Source organism: Protomyctophum parallelum, assembly GCF_964188405.1.
Source record: "Protomyctophum parallelum genome assembly, chromosome: 7".
NCBI lineage: Eukaryota > Metazoa > Chordata > Actinopteri > Myctophiformes > Myctophidae > Protomyctophum > Protomyctophum parallelum.
In genome coordinates, this window is record NC_139705.1 from 4,827,605 (window position 1) to 4,846,430 (window position 18,826).

At 44.6% G+C, this 18,826-nt stretch overlaps 1 protein-coding gene across 2 annotated transcripts; it reads right to left on the minus strand.

Moving 5' to 3' along the window:
• Positions 1 to 7,429: 7,429 nt before the first annotated feature.
• LOC310861736 (alpha-1,3-mannosyl-glycoprotein 4-beta-N-acetylglucosaminyltransferase C-like) lies at positions 7,430 to 18,047 on the minus strand. Of its 2 annotated transcripts, none has more exons than XM_083769334.1 (5): positions 17,973 to 18,047; positions 15,823 to 16,009; positions 10,232 to 10,466; positions 10,112 to 10,131; positions 7,430 to 8,346 (listed from the first exon to the last, which is right to left on the minus strand). In XM_083769334.1, the coding sequence occupies exons 2-5, from the start codon at positions 15,920 to 15,922 to the stop codon at positions 7,451 to 7,453; spliced, it is 1,251 nt and encodes a 416-aa protein (XP_083625460.1). In that variant the 5' UTR covers positions 15,923 to 16,009; positions 17,973 to 18,047; the 3' UTR covers positions 7,430 to 7,450. The 2 variants fall into 2 exon arrangements, with proteins under 2 accessions (XP_083625460.1, XP_083625461.1); XM_083769335.1 differs by having other exon boundaries at positions 15,823 to 16,006; positions 17,973 to 18,005.
• Positions 18,048 to 18,826: the final 779 nt, after the last annotated feature.

Below are 18,826 nucleotides of genomic sequence, written 5' to 3' on the forward strand. Positions count from 1 at the left end.
TTACACACACCCACCTCCTCTCTTTTCTCTCTTTATAGTACAACTTAAATGTATACACACACCCACCTCCTCTCTTTTCTCTCTTTATAGTACAACTTAAATGTATTACACACACCCACCTCCTCTCTTTTCTCTCTTTATAGTACAACTTAAATGTATTACACACACCCACCTCCTCTGTTTTCTCTAGTACAACTTAAATGTATACACACACCCACCTCCTCTCTTTTCTCTCTTTATAGTACAACTTAAATGTATTACACACACCCACCTCCTCTCTTTTCTCTCTTTATAGTACAACTTAAATGTATTACACACACCCACCTCCTCTGTTTTCTCTAGTACAACTTAAATGTATTACACACACCCACCTCCTCTCTTTTCTCTCTTTATAGTACAACTTAAATGTATTACACACACCCACCTCCTCTCTTTTCTCTCTTTATAGTACAACTTAAATGTATTACACACACCCACCTCCTCTCTTTTCTCTCTTTATAGTACAACTTAAATGTATACACACACCCACCTCCTCTCTTTTCTCTCTTTATAGTACAACTTAAATGTATTACACACACCCACCTCCTCTCTTTTCTCTCTTTATAGTACAACTTAAATGTATACACACACCCACCTCCTCTCTTTTCTCTCTTTATAGTACAACTTAAATGTATACACACACCCACCTCCTCTCTTTTCTCTCTTTATAGTACAACTTAAATGTATACACACACCCACCTCCTCTCTTTTCTCTCTTTATAGTACAACTTAAATGTATTACACACACCCACCTCCTCTCTTTTCTCTCTTTATAGTACAACTTAAATGTATTACACACACCCACCTCCTCTCTTTTCTCTCTTTATAGTACAACTTAAATGTATACACACACCCACCTCCTCTCTTTTCTCTAGTACAACTTAAATGTATACACACACCCACCTCCTCTCTTTTCTCTCTTTATAGTACAACTTAAATGTATACACACACCCACCTCCTCTGTTTTCTCTCTTTATAGTACAACTTAAATGTATTACACACACCCACCTCCTCTGTTTTCTCTCTTTATAGTACAACTTAAATGTATACACACACCCACCTCCTCTGTTTTCTCTCTTTATAGTACAACTTAAATGTATTACACACACCCACCTCCTCTGTTTTCTCTCTTTATAGTACAACTTAAATGTATTACACACACACACCTCCTCTGTTTTCTCTAGTACAACTTAAATGTATTACACACACCCACCTCCTCTGTTTTCTCTCTTTATAGTACAACTTAAATGTATACACACAACCACCTCCTCTCTTTTCTCTCTTTATAGTACAACTTAAATGTATTACACACACCCACCTCCTCTGTTTTCTCTCTTTATAGTACAACTTAAATGTATTACACACACCCACCTCCTCTCTTTTCTCTAGTACAACTTAAATGTATACACACACCCACCTCCTCTCTTTTCTCTCTTTATAGTACAACTTAAATGTATACACACACCCACCTCCTCTCTTTTCTCTCTTTATAGTACAACTTAAATGTATACACACACCCACCTCCTCTCTTATCTCTCTTTATAGTACAACTTAAATGTATTACACACACCCACCTCCTCTGTTTTCTCTCTTTATAGTACAACTTAAATGTATACACACACCCACCTCCTCTGTTTTCTCTCTTTATAGTACAACTTAAATGTATTACACACACCCACCTCCTCTGTTTTCTCTCTTTATAGTACAACTTAAATGTATTACACACACCCACCTCCTCTGTTTTCTCTCTTTATAGTACAACTTAAATGTATACACACACCCACCTCCTCTCTTTTCTCTAGTACAACTTAAATGTATACACACACCCACCTCCTCTCTTTTCTCTCTTTATAGTACAACTTAAATGTATTACACACACCCACCTCCTCTCTTTTCTCTCTTTATAGTACAACTTAAATGTATACACACACCCACCTCCTCTCTTTTCTCTCTTTATAGTAGGCCTACAACTTAAATGTATACACACACCCACCTCCTCTCTTTTCTCTCTTTATAGTAGGCCTACAACTTAAATGTATACACACTCTTATGTTTCTCTCAAGTGGTGTGTAAAGGATCATTTCTCTTTCATTCATGGTGTCACATTGACCTCTGAAGAAAATCATACGATTGTGAACCGACTCAATTTTTTTAAATAGCTGCATCATTAAATGAATGAGCAGTACTTTCTCCTGAATGTTTATTCAGAATTATATATATATATATTATTATATTTTAAAATAAACCATGAGTATTTACAGTTTCTGATATATTTTTTTGTAATTTATTCAAACAAAACAACCTTATCTTTATAACATCAGATTTAATAGATTAACATCAGCCGCCCTTGTCGTCAAAGGCCGTGGTCAAGGGTTGAGCGCTCGACCTTTGACCACACTACGGCCAGGCAGCTTTTCCTACTGTATTTACAGTCTCGACATTATTCTCTCTGACATTTCCGACATTATCATTGCTCGTGTAAAACAAAAGCAAACACAAGCTGCAGCACCCACTCAACCTATCCCCAAAACGATGCTAAACCTGGAAAACCTGATTCATCTGTCCAACTATTGTTTTTGTTCTGCTCCAGTCATCCTATCGTTCTTATACTAGGCTTTCATTGATCCACGAAGCCATCCCCCAAAAGTAAGCCAGTCTCCAGTTTCTTAGAACACTGTTACACTTCTGTTGATGCCAATTGGGCTTGGATGCTTTTCCTGCTTGCAGCTGTTGTTGCAGGAGGTGTCTATCATCCTATCGTTCTTACTAGTTCAAGGTTCAAGGTTCAAGGTTTCTTTATTTTGTCTCCCAAGGAAGACATTTGTCTTGGACCCCAAGGACCCGCTCTGCAGCATACAGATACAATATACAATACAATACAAGACAACAAGGGCACACAGTGACCCGTACAACATTAAAAAACCACACACCAACATAACTAGTGCAAAAGAACATCACCTCATAACCTTCGACCCCTACCCTGTCTGCCTTCTGCAAGGACACTGTTAAGGAGTGTGATTGACAGAGGGACAAAGGAATGCTTGTACCTATTGTATTTGCACGCATGGACCTCGTATCTCCTACCTGACGGCATTAGCCTCAGGGTATAGTACATGGGAGGGGTCAGACACAATTTTCTTAACCTGTCCAATGGTGGCCTGCTCAAAGATGACCTGGGGGGTGATCGGAGGTGTAGTGTAGTGTACTAGGCTTTCATTGATCCACGAAGCCATCCCCCAAAAGTAAGCCAGTCTCCAGTTTCTTAGAACACTGTTACACTTCTGTTGATGCCAATGGGCTTGGATGCTTTTCAGCTGTTGTTGCAGGAGGTGTCTACTTTCTACCTGTAAGCAAGGCAATGGAGCTCATAGTGGACTTCAGACGCGACTGGCAACCAGTTCCTGTTCAATGGGCAGGCCTGGAAATAGTGCTGTGCTTATCCAATCAGGATTAGTGAACGCAGTCGGGAATCGGATTAAACAAGTTGAATTGTATGTGATGACACGAAGAAATGAGCAGACAAAATTGGAACTGAACACATTAAAAAGTACGCTGATAAATGGCTACTCTCTCCAGATTGGCTGAAATTGGAGGGACACAGAGACTCCTTTTTTATTTTAGGTTTGTTTTAGGCTTTTAAGTGAAGATTGACAGGAAAGGGGGAGAGAGAGAGATGAGGAGGGGGGAGACATGCAGGGACTCGAACACGTGACACGCTGTCAGGTGAGACCTTTCTCTGGCATGTGCAATGGACCACTAGTGTAATCAAGTAACTGTTCATTTTTATTGACTGTCCACGTCAAACGGTGAATATCAGCAGGTCAAAGGGCTTTTATTGCAGACGATTAAAGTACAGTGTCCTTTGTCCTTTTGAAAATCATGCTTTTATATTGTTTATGCAGTATATGTTAATCTGTCCAACAGCAACACGGTTCCCTAAAAGATGATCGTCCGTGCCAACTTCATTCCATTCACTGCAATAAAAGTCTTGCTTCACTGCCGCCCTTTGCCCGGTTACACACCGCCATTCAGAAACACCGCCATTCAGAACACTAACCCTAACCGGGTTTCTGAATGGCGGTGTTTCTGAATGGGGGTCTGTTCCCCTTTGACCATGCACTGATATGCACAGTTTGACGTACTGTAGGACAGTTAATACATTTAACAATTACTTCATTACAGTAGTTTGGCCATATATATACACACACACACACACACACACACACTCCATAACCTTTGATTGGGTGGGCAGGACGCACCCCCCTTAGAACCGGCTTTTCTACTTTTATTTATTTATTAAAGATATTTTTTTGCGGCTTACGCCTTTTATTGATTTTTTTTTAAGGGACAGATAGTAGGCTGACAGGAAACGGGAGAGAGATGGGGGGATGACATGCGGTAAAGGCCGTGTCGGGTCCGGGAGTCGAACCCGCGGCACACCGCGACTGGATCACCAGTCCGGTGCCCAGACCGTTACGCTACGGCCTGGGCCGGCTTTTCTACCTTTATTGATAGATACAAGTGAAGATTGACAGGAAAGGGGGAGAGAGAGAGATGGGGGGGGGGGGGGGAGACATGCAGAGACTCGAACACGCGACACGCTGTCAGGTGAGACCTTTCTATGGCATGTGCAATGGACCACTAGGCCAGCGGGCACCCATGGAGACTCCTGTTACTGAAACACTCTACAGCAAAGAATACTGTAAAGGCCATTTTTCACCTCCCAGTGTCCTATTGTCTTGGCACTTTACTTCACAGGTATGGTAGAGTACCACGCAGTACACAGAAACAGATGTCCAAGCAAGGGTTCCAGTTTGAGGGTATTTATTGAATAGTTTGATGCAGTTGAAATGAACAAACATATACCAGTGATATTGTAGCTAGTCTCCTTTCTGTCTGTCTGTCTGTCTGTCTGTCTCTGCTGCAGGCTCCCCATTCCCTGTGTCTAACCTGAATCACTGCACCTGTGTGCCCTCTAAATACACAACCAGTGCTGTCACTTCAAAGCCGGCCACCAAGTGTTCAAAAATAATAGGCCAACATAACCAATAATATTGCACCATCGTGGCTCCTACAAGTACTATGACAATATAGAGCTATTTTAACACTTCTTTTAACCAAAGAAAATCACTTACCCTACCCTTTGAAGCCTTAAATTGTGCCAAAGTCTTTATGGTGTCGTCCACTCACAGTTAACAGTTTTTGTATTGAGTTGTACTTGAAATGTACTGTAATTCTGCAAACTGTTAATAAATCCCTCAACCAATCAGCTTGTAAAAGTCAAGGTGTGGGCAGTGGGCACCTTCAGCGTATGCATCATCCTTATTTGATGAAGGACAGCTGCAATCAAACAATGTAATAACCTGTACCTATATCATTTATAAATCACACCCAGTGTGAAGTAAGCTACAGTACGTGCATGTGCTTGCATGTCTTAAACCCGCTTAGAAATACAATAGTATTATAACATACAGTACATAGTAGTATTCCCTGACTTCAGATATTCAGAACTATATATATACACAGTACACCAAAGTCCAATCTCCAGTAGGGATGTGTAAATGTGTCCAAAATGAAAATCGATTTGTATAATTCAATATTAACGATTAATCGATTAATCGTTTTTTTTTGGGGGGGGGGGGGGCTTTTAAAAAAAATATAATTTCCTTTTTCTTTTCTTTTTTATGAACCCTACAAAAAAAAACAAATCTTCCCCCCAAGGGGTACCTAAGTCAAAAAAGTTTGGGAACCCCTGATGTAGTTGATTAACAATTGTAACAATTGTAACTCTTGAGAGTTAATAAGGGTCCATTTGGTTACTAACTCCATCTTTTAAATGAGGACCATTGGTGGTCCCTGGACCACTGTCGATCCAATTGATCACCATAGCAACCCCAGCCTAGGCCTGATTAGGTAAATTCCCAACACCTGCTAAATCCTCCAAACCTGTATCGTGATTGGAATCAATTTCCACTCAGTCATGCAGCTAAACCATAGAGTTATATACTCTAAGAGCTACACACACATCCCAGGCACACTTTGGTAGGCCTATAGCCCTGTCCTGTTTGGATGACAATATTGCCTTTCCAACAGATTTTCTTTTTTTTTAAACAGAAAGAAAAAAAATAATAATCGATTATTAATTTTCATAATCGATTTCGGGTCCTATCAACGATAATCGATTAATCGATTAATCGGACCCATCCCTAATCTCCAGTAGACTACACAAAGGCATACCCTGTCACTGTCATACAAATCATGAAAGGTAAGGAATGTTTTGTGTTTATAGTCTAGTAATCATTACTAGACGACACTGTGTTTGTTCCCAGTTTCTCAAGCACTTTGGTAAACAGAACATGTCGTGTTACCAATCAGGATAACGAGCCCGTACAGCATATAGGCCTACGCCCTGAAACCAGGAACGCTACAACGTTGAAGCTGACGATATAGTCTCATCTGATTGGTTGAAATTGGCAACACTCCTGAAAATACATTTTCTATTTATCAAAGAGAGACCCAAAGACCCCTGCTGTTGAACAAACACTCTACAGCAATTATTACTATCAGACAATATAAGAGCTATAACCTTTTCACCAAAACCCAAAATAATATCACTTACGCTACCTTTAAACATGAACAGGTTTTGCCATAAAGTATTCCTGTTATAATAAGAGGTTGACCAAGGTGAAGGACATAATAGACCGAGAACACGTTGGTTTTCTAGACTGTTTCCGTGCACCCTGCTAGCGGGCGAACTTGTGCCAGTTATAATGTGCCTCAAATCTTTCAGAGAATTGTCATGATTTAGAAGACATTTTTTTTAATTTCGATGTCAGGCCTGAATGGGTTGAACCCACGAAGCGCTTCTTATTTTCTTTTTTCTTAACATTCAAACTTAACATTCAAACTTAATTTGGTCCGTACTGAGCAGATGGTCTCTGTGCATGTGCACCAACTGGCCGAGCCACCAGTCAACAACAGATGCATATATTATAAATGAGCAGGCACTCCCTCCTGTACTAGTGCGCCACTCGGCGCGCCACTTGGTGGCGCGCTATGAGCTTGTAGATCTGCTATTTTTCAATAGCTAAAGCATGACATAATGCTAACACCAAAAGGGGTTCCCGCCCCAAAATGGGTTGAAAACAAAAATTGCACTGGAGGAATCGCCTGGTTTGCAGGCGACGTTAGTCAAAGGTGATGCCTTTGGGTGAGAATGTGTTTGTCGCATATCATTCTCTCTCTCAGCACTCCTCTTCCTGTCTCTCTTTTCACTGTACATTCTATGGCAGAAACGGGCACAAATATTCTTAAAAAAAGAAGGAAAAAAAAGTGACCAGATAAATGACCAAGTCTGGTTTGACCCTGTATAAAGTGTCCACGGTGTTGAGGAGGAGGCAATCCTTTTTTTTCATGTCGTCACCCTGATTCTCTGGATCACGACCCAGTCGTTCTGATCGGCCGTGACTCGTATCCTCAGACAGGAGGAGGAGCCGTGCTGCTTCTCCACGTCCGTCACGACAAAGCGCCCTTTCTCCACGGAGCCCAGCGGGTGGAACTTCTTACAGCTCTTCGCTCCGCCCTCCGCCGTGACGTAAGGCTCGCGGCCCAGCTCCACCACCGCCGACTGCAGCAGGTCCTTCCCCGAGGACCCCGTTTCCACTGAGACTCCCTTCACCACCACCGCGACGGGGTCTCTGAAGACCACCGTCAGGTGGTTCCCTTTGACCGGCGAGCGGCCCCAGAAGAACCCGCTGCCGGGGTCCCAGGCGCCGCGGGGGACGTGCTTGGCGTAGACGGACATGTCGGTGAAGAGCTCCGCCGGGGGGTTGGGCGAGTCGGGCGACTCGTCGAAGTCCTTGTCCTTCAGCTTGTTCTGGGTGCCCCGGAAGGACGAGAACAGCCCCATGTGCTGGAACAGCGAGGGCTTCACGCGGATGGGCTCGCTCTGCGTCATCAGCCGGTGGAAGTGGGTGAGCAGCCAGTCGCAGGGCATCTCCTGGTAGAAGACGAAGAGCAGGCGCGCCAGCAGGGGGACGTCGGCCGAGCGGTACAGCTTCCCGATGTAGCCCAGCGCCGAGAACTCCAGCGTGGCCCACTTCTTGTTGGGGCCCTGCTCGGCGTCCTGCTGCTCGACGTGCCTGCCGATGGCGGACAGGAAGTTGCGCGCGGCGGCCACGTCGTCCTCCAGCTGGAGGTAGTAGCGGCTGAGGCCGGCGCTGTAGTGGAGCAGGAAGGAGTAGTCCACGTTCTGCTTGGAGCGGAAAGAGACGCGGTCCGGAGGGTCGTTGTAGTTCCTCTTCAGTCCTGGGCACGCACGCACGCACACACACACACACGCACACGCACACAATGAATTGCATTTTTATAATGAATTGCATTTTTATAGCGCTTTTCCAAGTGCTCAAAGCAACTTTACAAGGTTCAAGGTTCAAGTTTATTTAGTGTCCCCGAAGGGCAAATTGGGCTGCAGCATAGACAGTACATTAAACAATGAATGAAACAGTACAGACAACAAACAGTTCACATAGCGGATACCAGAGTAAAAGGTGCACACAACCATTAAAGTGCAGGCGTTTAAAGTGCTATGCGATAGGTCATAAAAGTTCGTGTGCATAGACATAGGCACAAGATAATACAGTAAAAAGTAAAAGTGCTCATCATAAGGTTATATCCTCGATCTACGCACGGCAGCATTCAGTGTGTGAATAGAGACCGGGACAAAGGAATGTTTGTGCCTGTTTTTTGTGGCACAATAAGGGGCTCGCAAGCGAAGGCCGGATGGGAGAGGGATGTACTCTCCGTATAGTGGGTGAGCAGCATCAGATCGGATACACAGGGCTTTGTTAAGTACCTGTTTCTTAAAGATCTGGTCTAGGCCGTTCATTTGTGAGCCAATGATTTTTGAGGCCACTTTTACAATTCTCCCTAGGGAATTTTTGTCTCTGATGCAGAGATTACCATACCAACAGATAATGGAGAAAGAAATGACGGACTCGATGTAGGCACTGTAAAACAGTTTCATCAGAGTCTTGTCGACATTGAACTTTCCTTAGGCAATGGTTCATTCATTCATACATTAGGAGGTGAAGCGGCGAACAGTCGACGCCAGCGCCCTCACTTCCCACATTCCCACACCAACGGTGGCGAGCTCACACACCGACCGACTCATTGGAGGCAACGTGGGGTTCAGTCGTGTCTTGCCCAAGGACACTTCGACATGTGGACAGGAGGAGGAGCGCACACACACACACACACACACACACACACACACACACACACACACACACACACACACACACACACACACACACACACACACCTTTTGGTGTTTTAACTAAGCATTATGTTATTCTTTAGCTATTGAAAAATAGCAGATCTACAAGCTCATGGATCTGCGCTACGAGCTTGTAGGTCTGCTATTTTCGAAAAATCGTAAAAATGCGGCACAGATCTTTCAAAATATACATTCTTTCAGAACGAACGTTTTTCTTATTTTGACGTCGGGCCTATAACCCATTCTGGGCTGGAACCCATTTCGGTGTTAGCATTATGTTATGCTTTAGCTAATAGCAGATCTACAAGCTCATAGCGCGCCACCGAGTGGCGCGCTACGAGCTTGTAGGTCTGCTATTTTTGAAAAACCGAAGAGCGACTGACATAGAAGACATTTTTAGAATCTGATCTCAGGTCAGAATGAAAACTGTCAGGATGTAGAAGACATTCTTAGAATCTGATCTCAGGTCAGAGTTCTGTTCAACAAACTCACATTGACAAAAACAAAACCAGTACCTGTGAGAGGGGGGTAATACCTGTGAGAGGGGGGTAATACCTGTGAGAGGGGGGTAGTACCTGTGAGAGGGGGGTAGTACCTGTGAGAGGGGGGTAGTACCTGTGAGAGGGGGGTAGTACCTGTGAGAGGGGGGTAATACCTGTGAGAGGGGGGTAATACCTGTGAGAGGGGGGTAGTACCTGTGAGAGGGGGGTAATACCTGTGAGAGGGGGGTAGTACCTGTGAGAGGGGGGTAGTACCTGTGAGAGGGGGGTAGTACCTGTGAGAGGGGGGTAGTACCTGTGAGAGGGGGGTAATACCTGTGAGAGGGGGGTAATACCTGTGAGAGGGGGGTAATACCTGTGAGAGGGGGGTAATACCTGTGAGAGGGGGGTAATACCTGTGAGAGGGGGGTAGTACTGCTGAGGAACGTGTATCACCAGCAGCGTCCCCTGCTCCAGCTCCGAGGGGAACGCGGCTCTGATCCCCCGCACCGTGCCGTCCCTCCAGAGGGGGTCGAAGTCCGGCAGCAGCAGCACCACCACCATGTCGGAGCGTTCCTCCTGGGACGAGTGGTTGAATACGGAGTGCAGCGTGGCGAGGAGATAGCTGCCCTTCAGCCTCTTCACCGACGCCAGACCGATAGCTAGGAACCCTGAGAAAGGATACAGAAAGTATATACAGGTGAGTCACTATTGTATTAGGTATGTGTGCGTGTTCTGTTCACACACAAATACAGTATGTACATTCGATCTATTCGATCTATTCTGATCTGTCATCTCTGCGTGTGTTGACAGACTATACACACACGCAGAAGAACTGGGAGGCGGAGGAGGCGTGTGGGCGCGCTGCCCGGACCCCGGGGCAGCGTGCTTTGGGAGTCTTCGCCTAAAGGATGGTGTGGAGGGGGGCACGGTGGCACAGTTGGTAGTGCTGTCGCCGCACAGCTAGAAGGTCCTGGGTTCGATTCCCGCTCGGGACGCTGTGGGTGCTGGCGGTGTGTTTCCTCCTCCTCCGCGTCATCAGTGCCCATACCCGAGGCGGGGGTTGGCGAAAGGGCCTTTCTGTGTGGAGTTTGCATGTTCTCCCCTTGTTCCCTAGGGTAGGTACCCTCACAAAAAACATGCAGTAATCCTGGTCACTAAACTGCCTCCCCCTGGCCAGCTGGGGTGCCTGATGGAGGGGAAAGGAACTGGTTGGAATAACGTGTTCCTTCCAGGCGCTACGTCTAACCAGGGAAACTCCCCCCTGTCAGGTGTAAAGGAGCAACTTGGACACTCAGGCATGAAGGAAGCATGAGTTCAAGTCCGTTGCTCTCCCCTTGTCCCCCATATATGGGGACTAGGTTGGAGGAGGGTGTGTAGAGCCCAGGATCACATTAGATGATTGACACAGGGGTGAACTAGACAAAGTGCCAATCGGCACAGGTCTCCACCAGGGCAGGTCAGGTTGTGGCCTCATGGTGGCGCTATAACAGGCTGTTGAGGAAGATTTGGGCCGGAGGTTCGTGTTGGAGGGATGCACGTACAATGTTTTTCCATGTGTGCATACATAAGTTGTATACAGATCGATGCAGTTATAGCTAAAAGCAGGAATTGGCCTGTTATAGCGCCACCGTGAGGCTGATTTTGAGGAATAAATTGTGGCATGTCGTCCTCGGCCTAGTGAAAATGTGCGTGTATAATGTAAGGGAAATTGCACACTGTGTTTGTGATTTGTGGGCTTTTTTCGAAATGGACGAATCGTGTGAGCTTTGGAAGCCAATCTTAGCCAATCAGGATGGAAGATGGGAAATGGTGCCACTCCGTGTTGATCACATGACTATGGAGATAGTGTATACCGATTTGCGTGAAATTTGGATAAAATCTGAAGGAGTAATAATAGAAAATGTGTTTTACATATGTGGGCCTCCTGGTGGCGCTATAAAGAGCAGATGTGAAAAATTCCAGGCAAAGGTTTTTCCTTGGCCTCTAGGGAGTTGGCATACAAAGTTATCCACAGATCCGTGCAGTTAGAGGTAAAAACACTTTCCGGCCAGTTATAGCGCCACCTTGAGGCCGAGTTGAAATTGTTCATGTGGCATTTCGTCCTCGGCCTAGTGGGAATGTGGGTGCACAATTTCACGGAAATCACGCGATGTGTTCATGATTTGCAGCATTTTGTTTGAAACTGAGCACTCCTGTGAAATTTGGAAGCCAATCTTAACCAATCAGGATGGAGTCTGAGAAATGTGAAAGACCGGTTTCGTTGAATGGCTCTAGAGAGACTGTGTACCAATTTGCGTTATGTTTGGACAAAATCTGTAGGTGTACTGTGCAAAAACTTGTTTTGCACAAAGTGGCCTCCTGGTGGCGCTATAACAGGCCGTTCTGGAAAGTTTGGGGCAGAGGTTCATCGTTGGCATCCAGGGAGTGTGTGTGCAAAATTTGGCATGGACCGGGTTAACGGTGGCCGAGATTAGCTGCTCACGGACGGACGGACACACACACACACACACACACACACACACACGGACGGACACACGGACGGACGGAGTGCAAAACATACTCTCCCCACATGCCTTCGGCCTGGTGGAGACAAAAATGGGTTACAAAATCGTGGGATAAAAATATATATATATATAAAAATAAAAATAAAGGATGGTGTGGAGGTGATGGCGGAGGTGAGAACAATTCAAGGACTGTCTAAAGGCTCATACATACTCCAGTTTTTGGTGATAGGTTATCACCGTGGTGTAGTTTTTAAAGGGTTGGAAAACTACACCATTACGTCAGTCACGGTGATGATCAGCTATCACCGCGGACACAGACCCACCTCTCTGTTTTTACTATCAGACGAGTCTTTTCACTCTAGGAGCTATCACCCCGTTCACTGATTGGTCTAGAAGTTGGGTAAACCACAGGGAGGCGGGGTCAATCCTTAAGGACATCACCGCGTTGCCCAGGCCGTGGCGTAACGGTCTGGGCACCTGACTGGTAATCCAGTCGCAGTGTGCCGCGGGTTCGACTCCCGAGCCCGACACGGCCTTTACTGCATGTCATCCCCCATCTCTCTCCCGTTTCCTGTCAGCCTACTGTCTGTCCCTTCAAAAATCAATAAAAGGCGTAAGCCGCAAAAAAAAAATCTTAAAAAAAAAAAAAAAAGGACATCACCGCGAGTATGATGGCCTCGACTCTTATCACCGTTTTAGGTGATAAGCTATCACCTAAAACGGTGATAACCTATCACCAAAAATGGGAGTATGTATGAGCCTTTAAGGCGAGACACTGCAGGTAAAATCATGATTTTTTTTGCTTCCTAAACATGTTTTCTTTCAAACTAAAGCAAAATACACATTAAAAATACTGATTTAGATGTTTATTTTGATAGTTTATTTTAGCCAATGACAGCTCGTTTTTCTGGGTGAAAATCCACCATCTCTATTTTCATGATTGGTTGTTGGTACAAAGGAAGTGACCATATTTGGATCAGACCACAGTCAGCTCGAGGTCCAGACCTTTCCAATGATATATGCCATTATATGTTGTTGCCAAGGTTTGGATGAGATATTTTGTCTCAAAATAGTGGCTTCAAATAAAACGTTTTGGAATTTTACAATACAAATCTTTAAAGGCCGTTTTCTCAAAATGAGTTTTCCTCATACCTGGGACAAAGAATCTCCACTTCAGTTGAACTCACATACACCAAACGTTCCAGTCTTATTCATAACTATATTCCGCAGACATTTACAGATGGATTTGTTGATATATCATTCACAGCCTGATCACATTTTATACCTAAAAACATGCCGAAAATTGGGTTTTTTATGCCTGGTGACACTATTTTCTGATTTGTGGAGTGATAATTAGAGAGAGGTCGCGTCGCCCGTACGGTCTTCGCTATCGCGTCCTCTTTAGACAGTCCTTGGAACAATTAAGGAAGAAGCTGCAAGCCATCGTGGCTAACCTCTCCCACACCCTCCAGAAAGAGACAGTAGGGCTGCCCGAATATGATATGAGTGGCATATGCAGATTCACGCCTTCCACCGCGGGGGACCAGTGGACTCGGTTAGTTCTTCTCTTGAGACTCTTGCTTATCCCAATCACTCTTTTTGTTCTTACGCACTTTATTGTCTCCACCAGGCCGAAGGCATGGGGGGAGAGTATGTTTTGCACTCCGTCCGTCCGTCCGTGTGTCCGTGTGTCCGTCCGTGTGTCCGTGAGCAGCTAATCTCCGGCACCGTTAACCCGGTCGATGCCAATTTTTGCACACACTCCCTGGATGCCAACGATGAACCTCTGCCCCAACATTTCCAGAACGGCCTGTTATAGCGCCACCAGGAGGCCGCTTTGTGCAAAACAAGTTTTTGCACAGTACACCTACAGATTTTGTCCAAACATCGCGCAAATTGGTACACAGTCTCTCTAGTTCACATCTGGCTTTTAGAGCGCCACCAGGAGGCCGACTTTTGTAAAACACATTTTTGGATATTACTCCTCCGGATTTTGTCCAAAAATCCTGCAAATCGTTACACAGTATCTCCATTGTCATGTGCTCAAGACGGATGTGTCTGATATTTCATATTCCATCCTAATTGGCTAACATTGGCTTTCAAATTTTGCAGGATTGGCCAGTTTTGAACAAAAAGCCTCAAATCATGAACGCAGCGTGCAATTTGACGTGAAATCTTTCACGCACTTTCCTACTAGGCTGAGGAATATAGCCCACCCATTTCACATTGGCCTGTTATAGCGCCACCAACAGGTGGATTGTGCATGCGTGCGATCAACACGGATCTGCACCATTTCCCATATTCCATCCTGATTGGCAAAGATTGGAACAAACAAACAAAAAACATGTTTATATTACTCCTAAACATTCCTATCCTCCTGGTGGAGACCTGTGCCCAGAAGGGCACTTTTTCTAGTTTATTTTTATTTTTATATCTCTCCTGTAATTTTTTATGACAGCTGAGCTGTATGTCACCTATAACTGTAGACGTGTGTAAAGGAAATTACTGTGTGCATGCATGTGTTCATATGTACTCATTAAAGCGCTAATACCGAGGGAAGTATAGGGGTGCTGAGGGGGTGGCAGCCTGTCCCGGGCCAGGTTCCGCCCCATCCACATCAACGGAGAGACTGATGTTGGTCTCTGATGTTGGTCTCTGATGTTGCTTGAAAAAAGCCTCCGATAGAGATTGACTATACATCGTTTTCCCGTGGGAATGCTCCCATTATTGTTCTCTTACGCAATCGCCGCTGAAAGACGTGATAATGTACTCCACTCAAATTAATCGTTTCAACGTGTTCTCATATTCTCTGGGTGTGAAACTCCCAGTGGCATAGTCTGGTGTTCTGTGTCTGGGTATAATTCTGTTCCCCATACATAACATACGACACCTCTATTTGCACTCCCTCTCTTCATTGCACACTCAACGGAACAATTGGATTTGTTTCATGAAACTTTATCTAATAGTTGCTGGGAATGAATTAACAATAGAGCACCGAAGTCTGACGTCACTTTCAGTGGAGGGCGTCAATACACAGGTTCATGTATTTCTTTATTTCCATTGTAATCCCAATCCCCATAGGGTTTTTTTTAGATCGCCTCATATAAGAACTGTGTTTGAAAGATAAACACGTCACCCCGGCCGCTTCACTCATATGGATATGAAGAATCAACTGACTGAGAGAAAACGCTAATGCTACTGCTGCTGAATTAGTTCCATTTTCGCTAGAAGCAGACTGTATCATTATATGAGTGACTGACTGTTGCAAACGATACAGAGACACCTCCCCGACAATAACGCCGAGACAGCTTGTTTATTTTTGGACCACAACGCTCATATGAGACGATATTAAAATGAGCCCATGTTATTCTCCATAGAGAAATTACTTCCGCGAACCGGGGGAATCGAAGGGATGAGCGAGTTACGTCAGGACTTCGGTGCTCTATAGGAATCTCACTCACAGGCTACAGTTGGACTGATGGGAGATTTTTTAGAAACCAATGTGTGTGTCTTTACTCACTGTGCCTGCTAGCTGGCACTCCGGCCAGGAGCTGATAAGAGACGTTGAACGGCAAGTAACCTCCCTGTTCGATCCAAGAGTCCTTGCTGCTCATCCTCATAGTGGACGTCCATGTCAGGTCTGTGGATGCATCTGGCAATGCATTTGCCAAGTCCTGTCTCACACGTCTCACACTGTCTGCTGTCTCCTGACAGACAGACAGACAGACAGACAGACAATTTAGTATCTCAATTGCGCTCATTTATTTTGTAAATGCTGTACTGGGAGAGCAATCAATGTATCCACAAAACTCTTCTTAAAAAGACCAATATAATGTAAATCACAGATAAAACTATACAAAAGTCAACTACTACAATTTCTGAAGTAATTACAATATGTAAGTAAAGCAAGTAAAATACAAATTCTAAACTTATTCGACTACTTCTCGACCTGGGGTCCATGACCCACCTTTTTGCAACCCATTCCGATAGCCTACTGTAGGTTGGCTCCGAGTAGAAGACAGAGTTTTAAAGCAATTGAAAATGGGATTCTGTAATTGTCATGTATCTGTTGTCTGTCCTGTCTTATGTACAAACTTCAATAAAAATACTTGAATATATGCCCTCAGTACCTGCATACTAATATTACCTGACCAAAAAGAAGTGAGCGATGTGAACAATACTAGAACAACAATCTGGTACCACTGCTTCTACCGCACTGCCACCCAAGTGTGGAATGCCCCAACTCCTTCCTTCAAAAAATGAAAACACTGGTTTCCTTTAAAACAGGCCTGAAAATCCACTCTTCAGCAGGCCAAAGGGAGAGTAACCTCTTCATCTGTGCCGTTATCATTTCTGTCTAAAAGATATTCAATCAAGCATACCTCCCATGCCTTCCGCATTGGTGGTTTGCAGCCTTCATTTAACCTATTCTGACCGGGCACCCATTTTGGTGTTGGCATCATGTTATGCTTTAGCTATTGAAAAATAGCAGATCTACAAGCTCATATCGCGCCACCGAGTGGCGCGATACGAGCTTGTAGGTCTGCTATTTTTGAAAAATCGAAGAACGACTGACATTTTTAGAATCTGATCTCAGGTCAGAATGGGTTCATCAGACCAGTGTGTGTGTCCAGTGGAAAACCTCGTATGAATCTGATCTCAGGTCAGAATGGGTTGGAATGCAGTGTCACAGTAGTTTGATGAGGGTGTCTATAACCTTGATCAAAGGTGAGGAGGAGGTCTGTGTATTAAGGGTTGGGTTTCCATGAATTAATTATGTTTGTTGAGTGTTATTATACTGTAATTTAGTTGACGGAGATTAGATTTACTTGTCCAGTTCTGCTCTCTTTTGTCTTAATGCTCCATCTCAACAGATGTCATGCCATGTTTTCTCTTTTCTACTGTGGTCATACACCATACGTGGTACCTACCGATATCACGTACAATACCACAAATCTCCAGCGACATGTTAATGAGCATGTCATCCTGGCACTATTTATAATCATTCAAACACATTTAAGATTAGTTTGTGTTTGTGAATATTAAAAGAATATACGGACATGTTGCACATACGAAAAAACGGTCACTGGAGCAGTGGAATACCCCCTGTTTTGTTGTTGGTGCTTGTGTTGTCGTGGAGCGTTTTCTATAACAAAGTACAGATAGCCTAGACGCCAGTAGTGACATTGCTGTAACTTTATCTGGAATGTGAGTGATGCTGTAGGGGTGAACTTTGGGTAGAATTATAGTATAATGGATGCCTTATATAGGCTCAGTGACCTTGTGGTTAGAGTGTCCGCCCTGAGACTATAAGGTCGGGGTTCAATTTCCGGCCGGGCCGGGTCATATCAAAGACTCTAAAAATGGGACCCAGTGCATTCCTGCGACATACTAGCGTCATGTCCAGGGGGTGTACGCGTTTGTCTGTCTGGTATGACTGCTGCTGCGGAGCACTATCATTATTAAACAAAGACTCTTACTCGACTGAGAGTGCGGATTTCATTCATTTTCATTTGCCTTATAGCCCCCCCCAGGCCCCCACCCAAAATCACCACCAGCCCCCACTGCCTATTTTCAATTAATGTTAGGCTATAGGTTTATGCAAGATTGTCTACATCCAGATTTTGGGTCACAATGTGTGTGTGTGTGTGTGTGTGTGTGAGTGCTTACAAGTCTAGAAGGGACCTTGTTGAAAATAGCCAATGCCACTAGAAACAAAACTCCCACAGCAACTGTCTGCTTCAAATGACACCGCATTTCCTTTACAAGCACCTATACGAGAGAGAGAGAGAGAGAGGGGGGGGGGGGGGGGGGGGGGGGGGCGGGGGCGGGGTGGAGGGTCACAAAGAGAGAATAGGTCTTTCATTTCGTCAAGGTGTAACTCAGTCAGCACGGTAGTAAATAATTCAACAAAACAGCCATGTTTCAGGGTAACAATCTACTCTTAACTAGTTTTAGTAGATTGGAGTAGACAAACACACAAACACACACGCATGTGCGTGCGTGTGTGTGCATGCATGCGTGCGTGTCCAGGACTGAAGAGGAACTAACAGTCCTTCAGCGTCACACCGGTTGTCTTTCCACTCAAAGCAGAACGTATAGACCAGGGGTAGGCAACCTTTGGCACCGGTTGCCAACATTGGCACAAAGGAGGGTGATCACTGACACACTGGCAGAGGTGAAATATGCAAAACAAATTTGTTGGACTTTTTAATGTGGTGTAAAATGACGGCACAGTCACTGACTACGGTATATAGAAACATGGCATTTCATTTCTGAAAGGTTGCAGTCCCCTGACAGACTATATATATATATGTGTGTGTGTGTGTGTGTGTGTGTGTGTGTGTGTGTGTGTGTGTGTGTGTGTGTGTGTGTGTGTGTGTGTGTGTATTTGGTCTGCCTTTCAACAATAATGGTTTGATTGGGAAAAGAGAATTCCTCGAGTCTGACTGAGTTTATCGACTTTTTGGAATCTTTGGTCCTTTGAATCCCCTCTGAGATTTTTGTGTGCTGACTGACTGCAA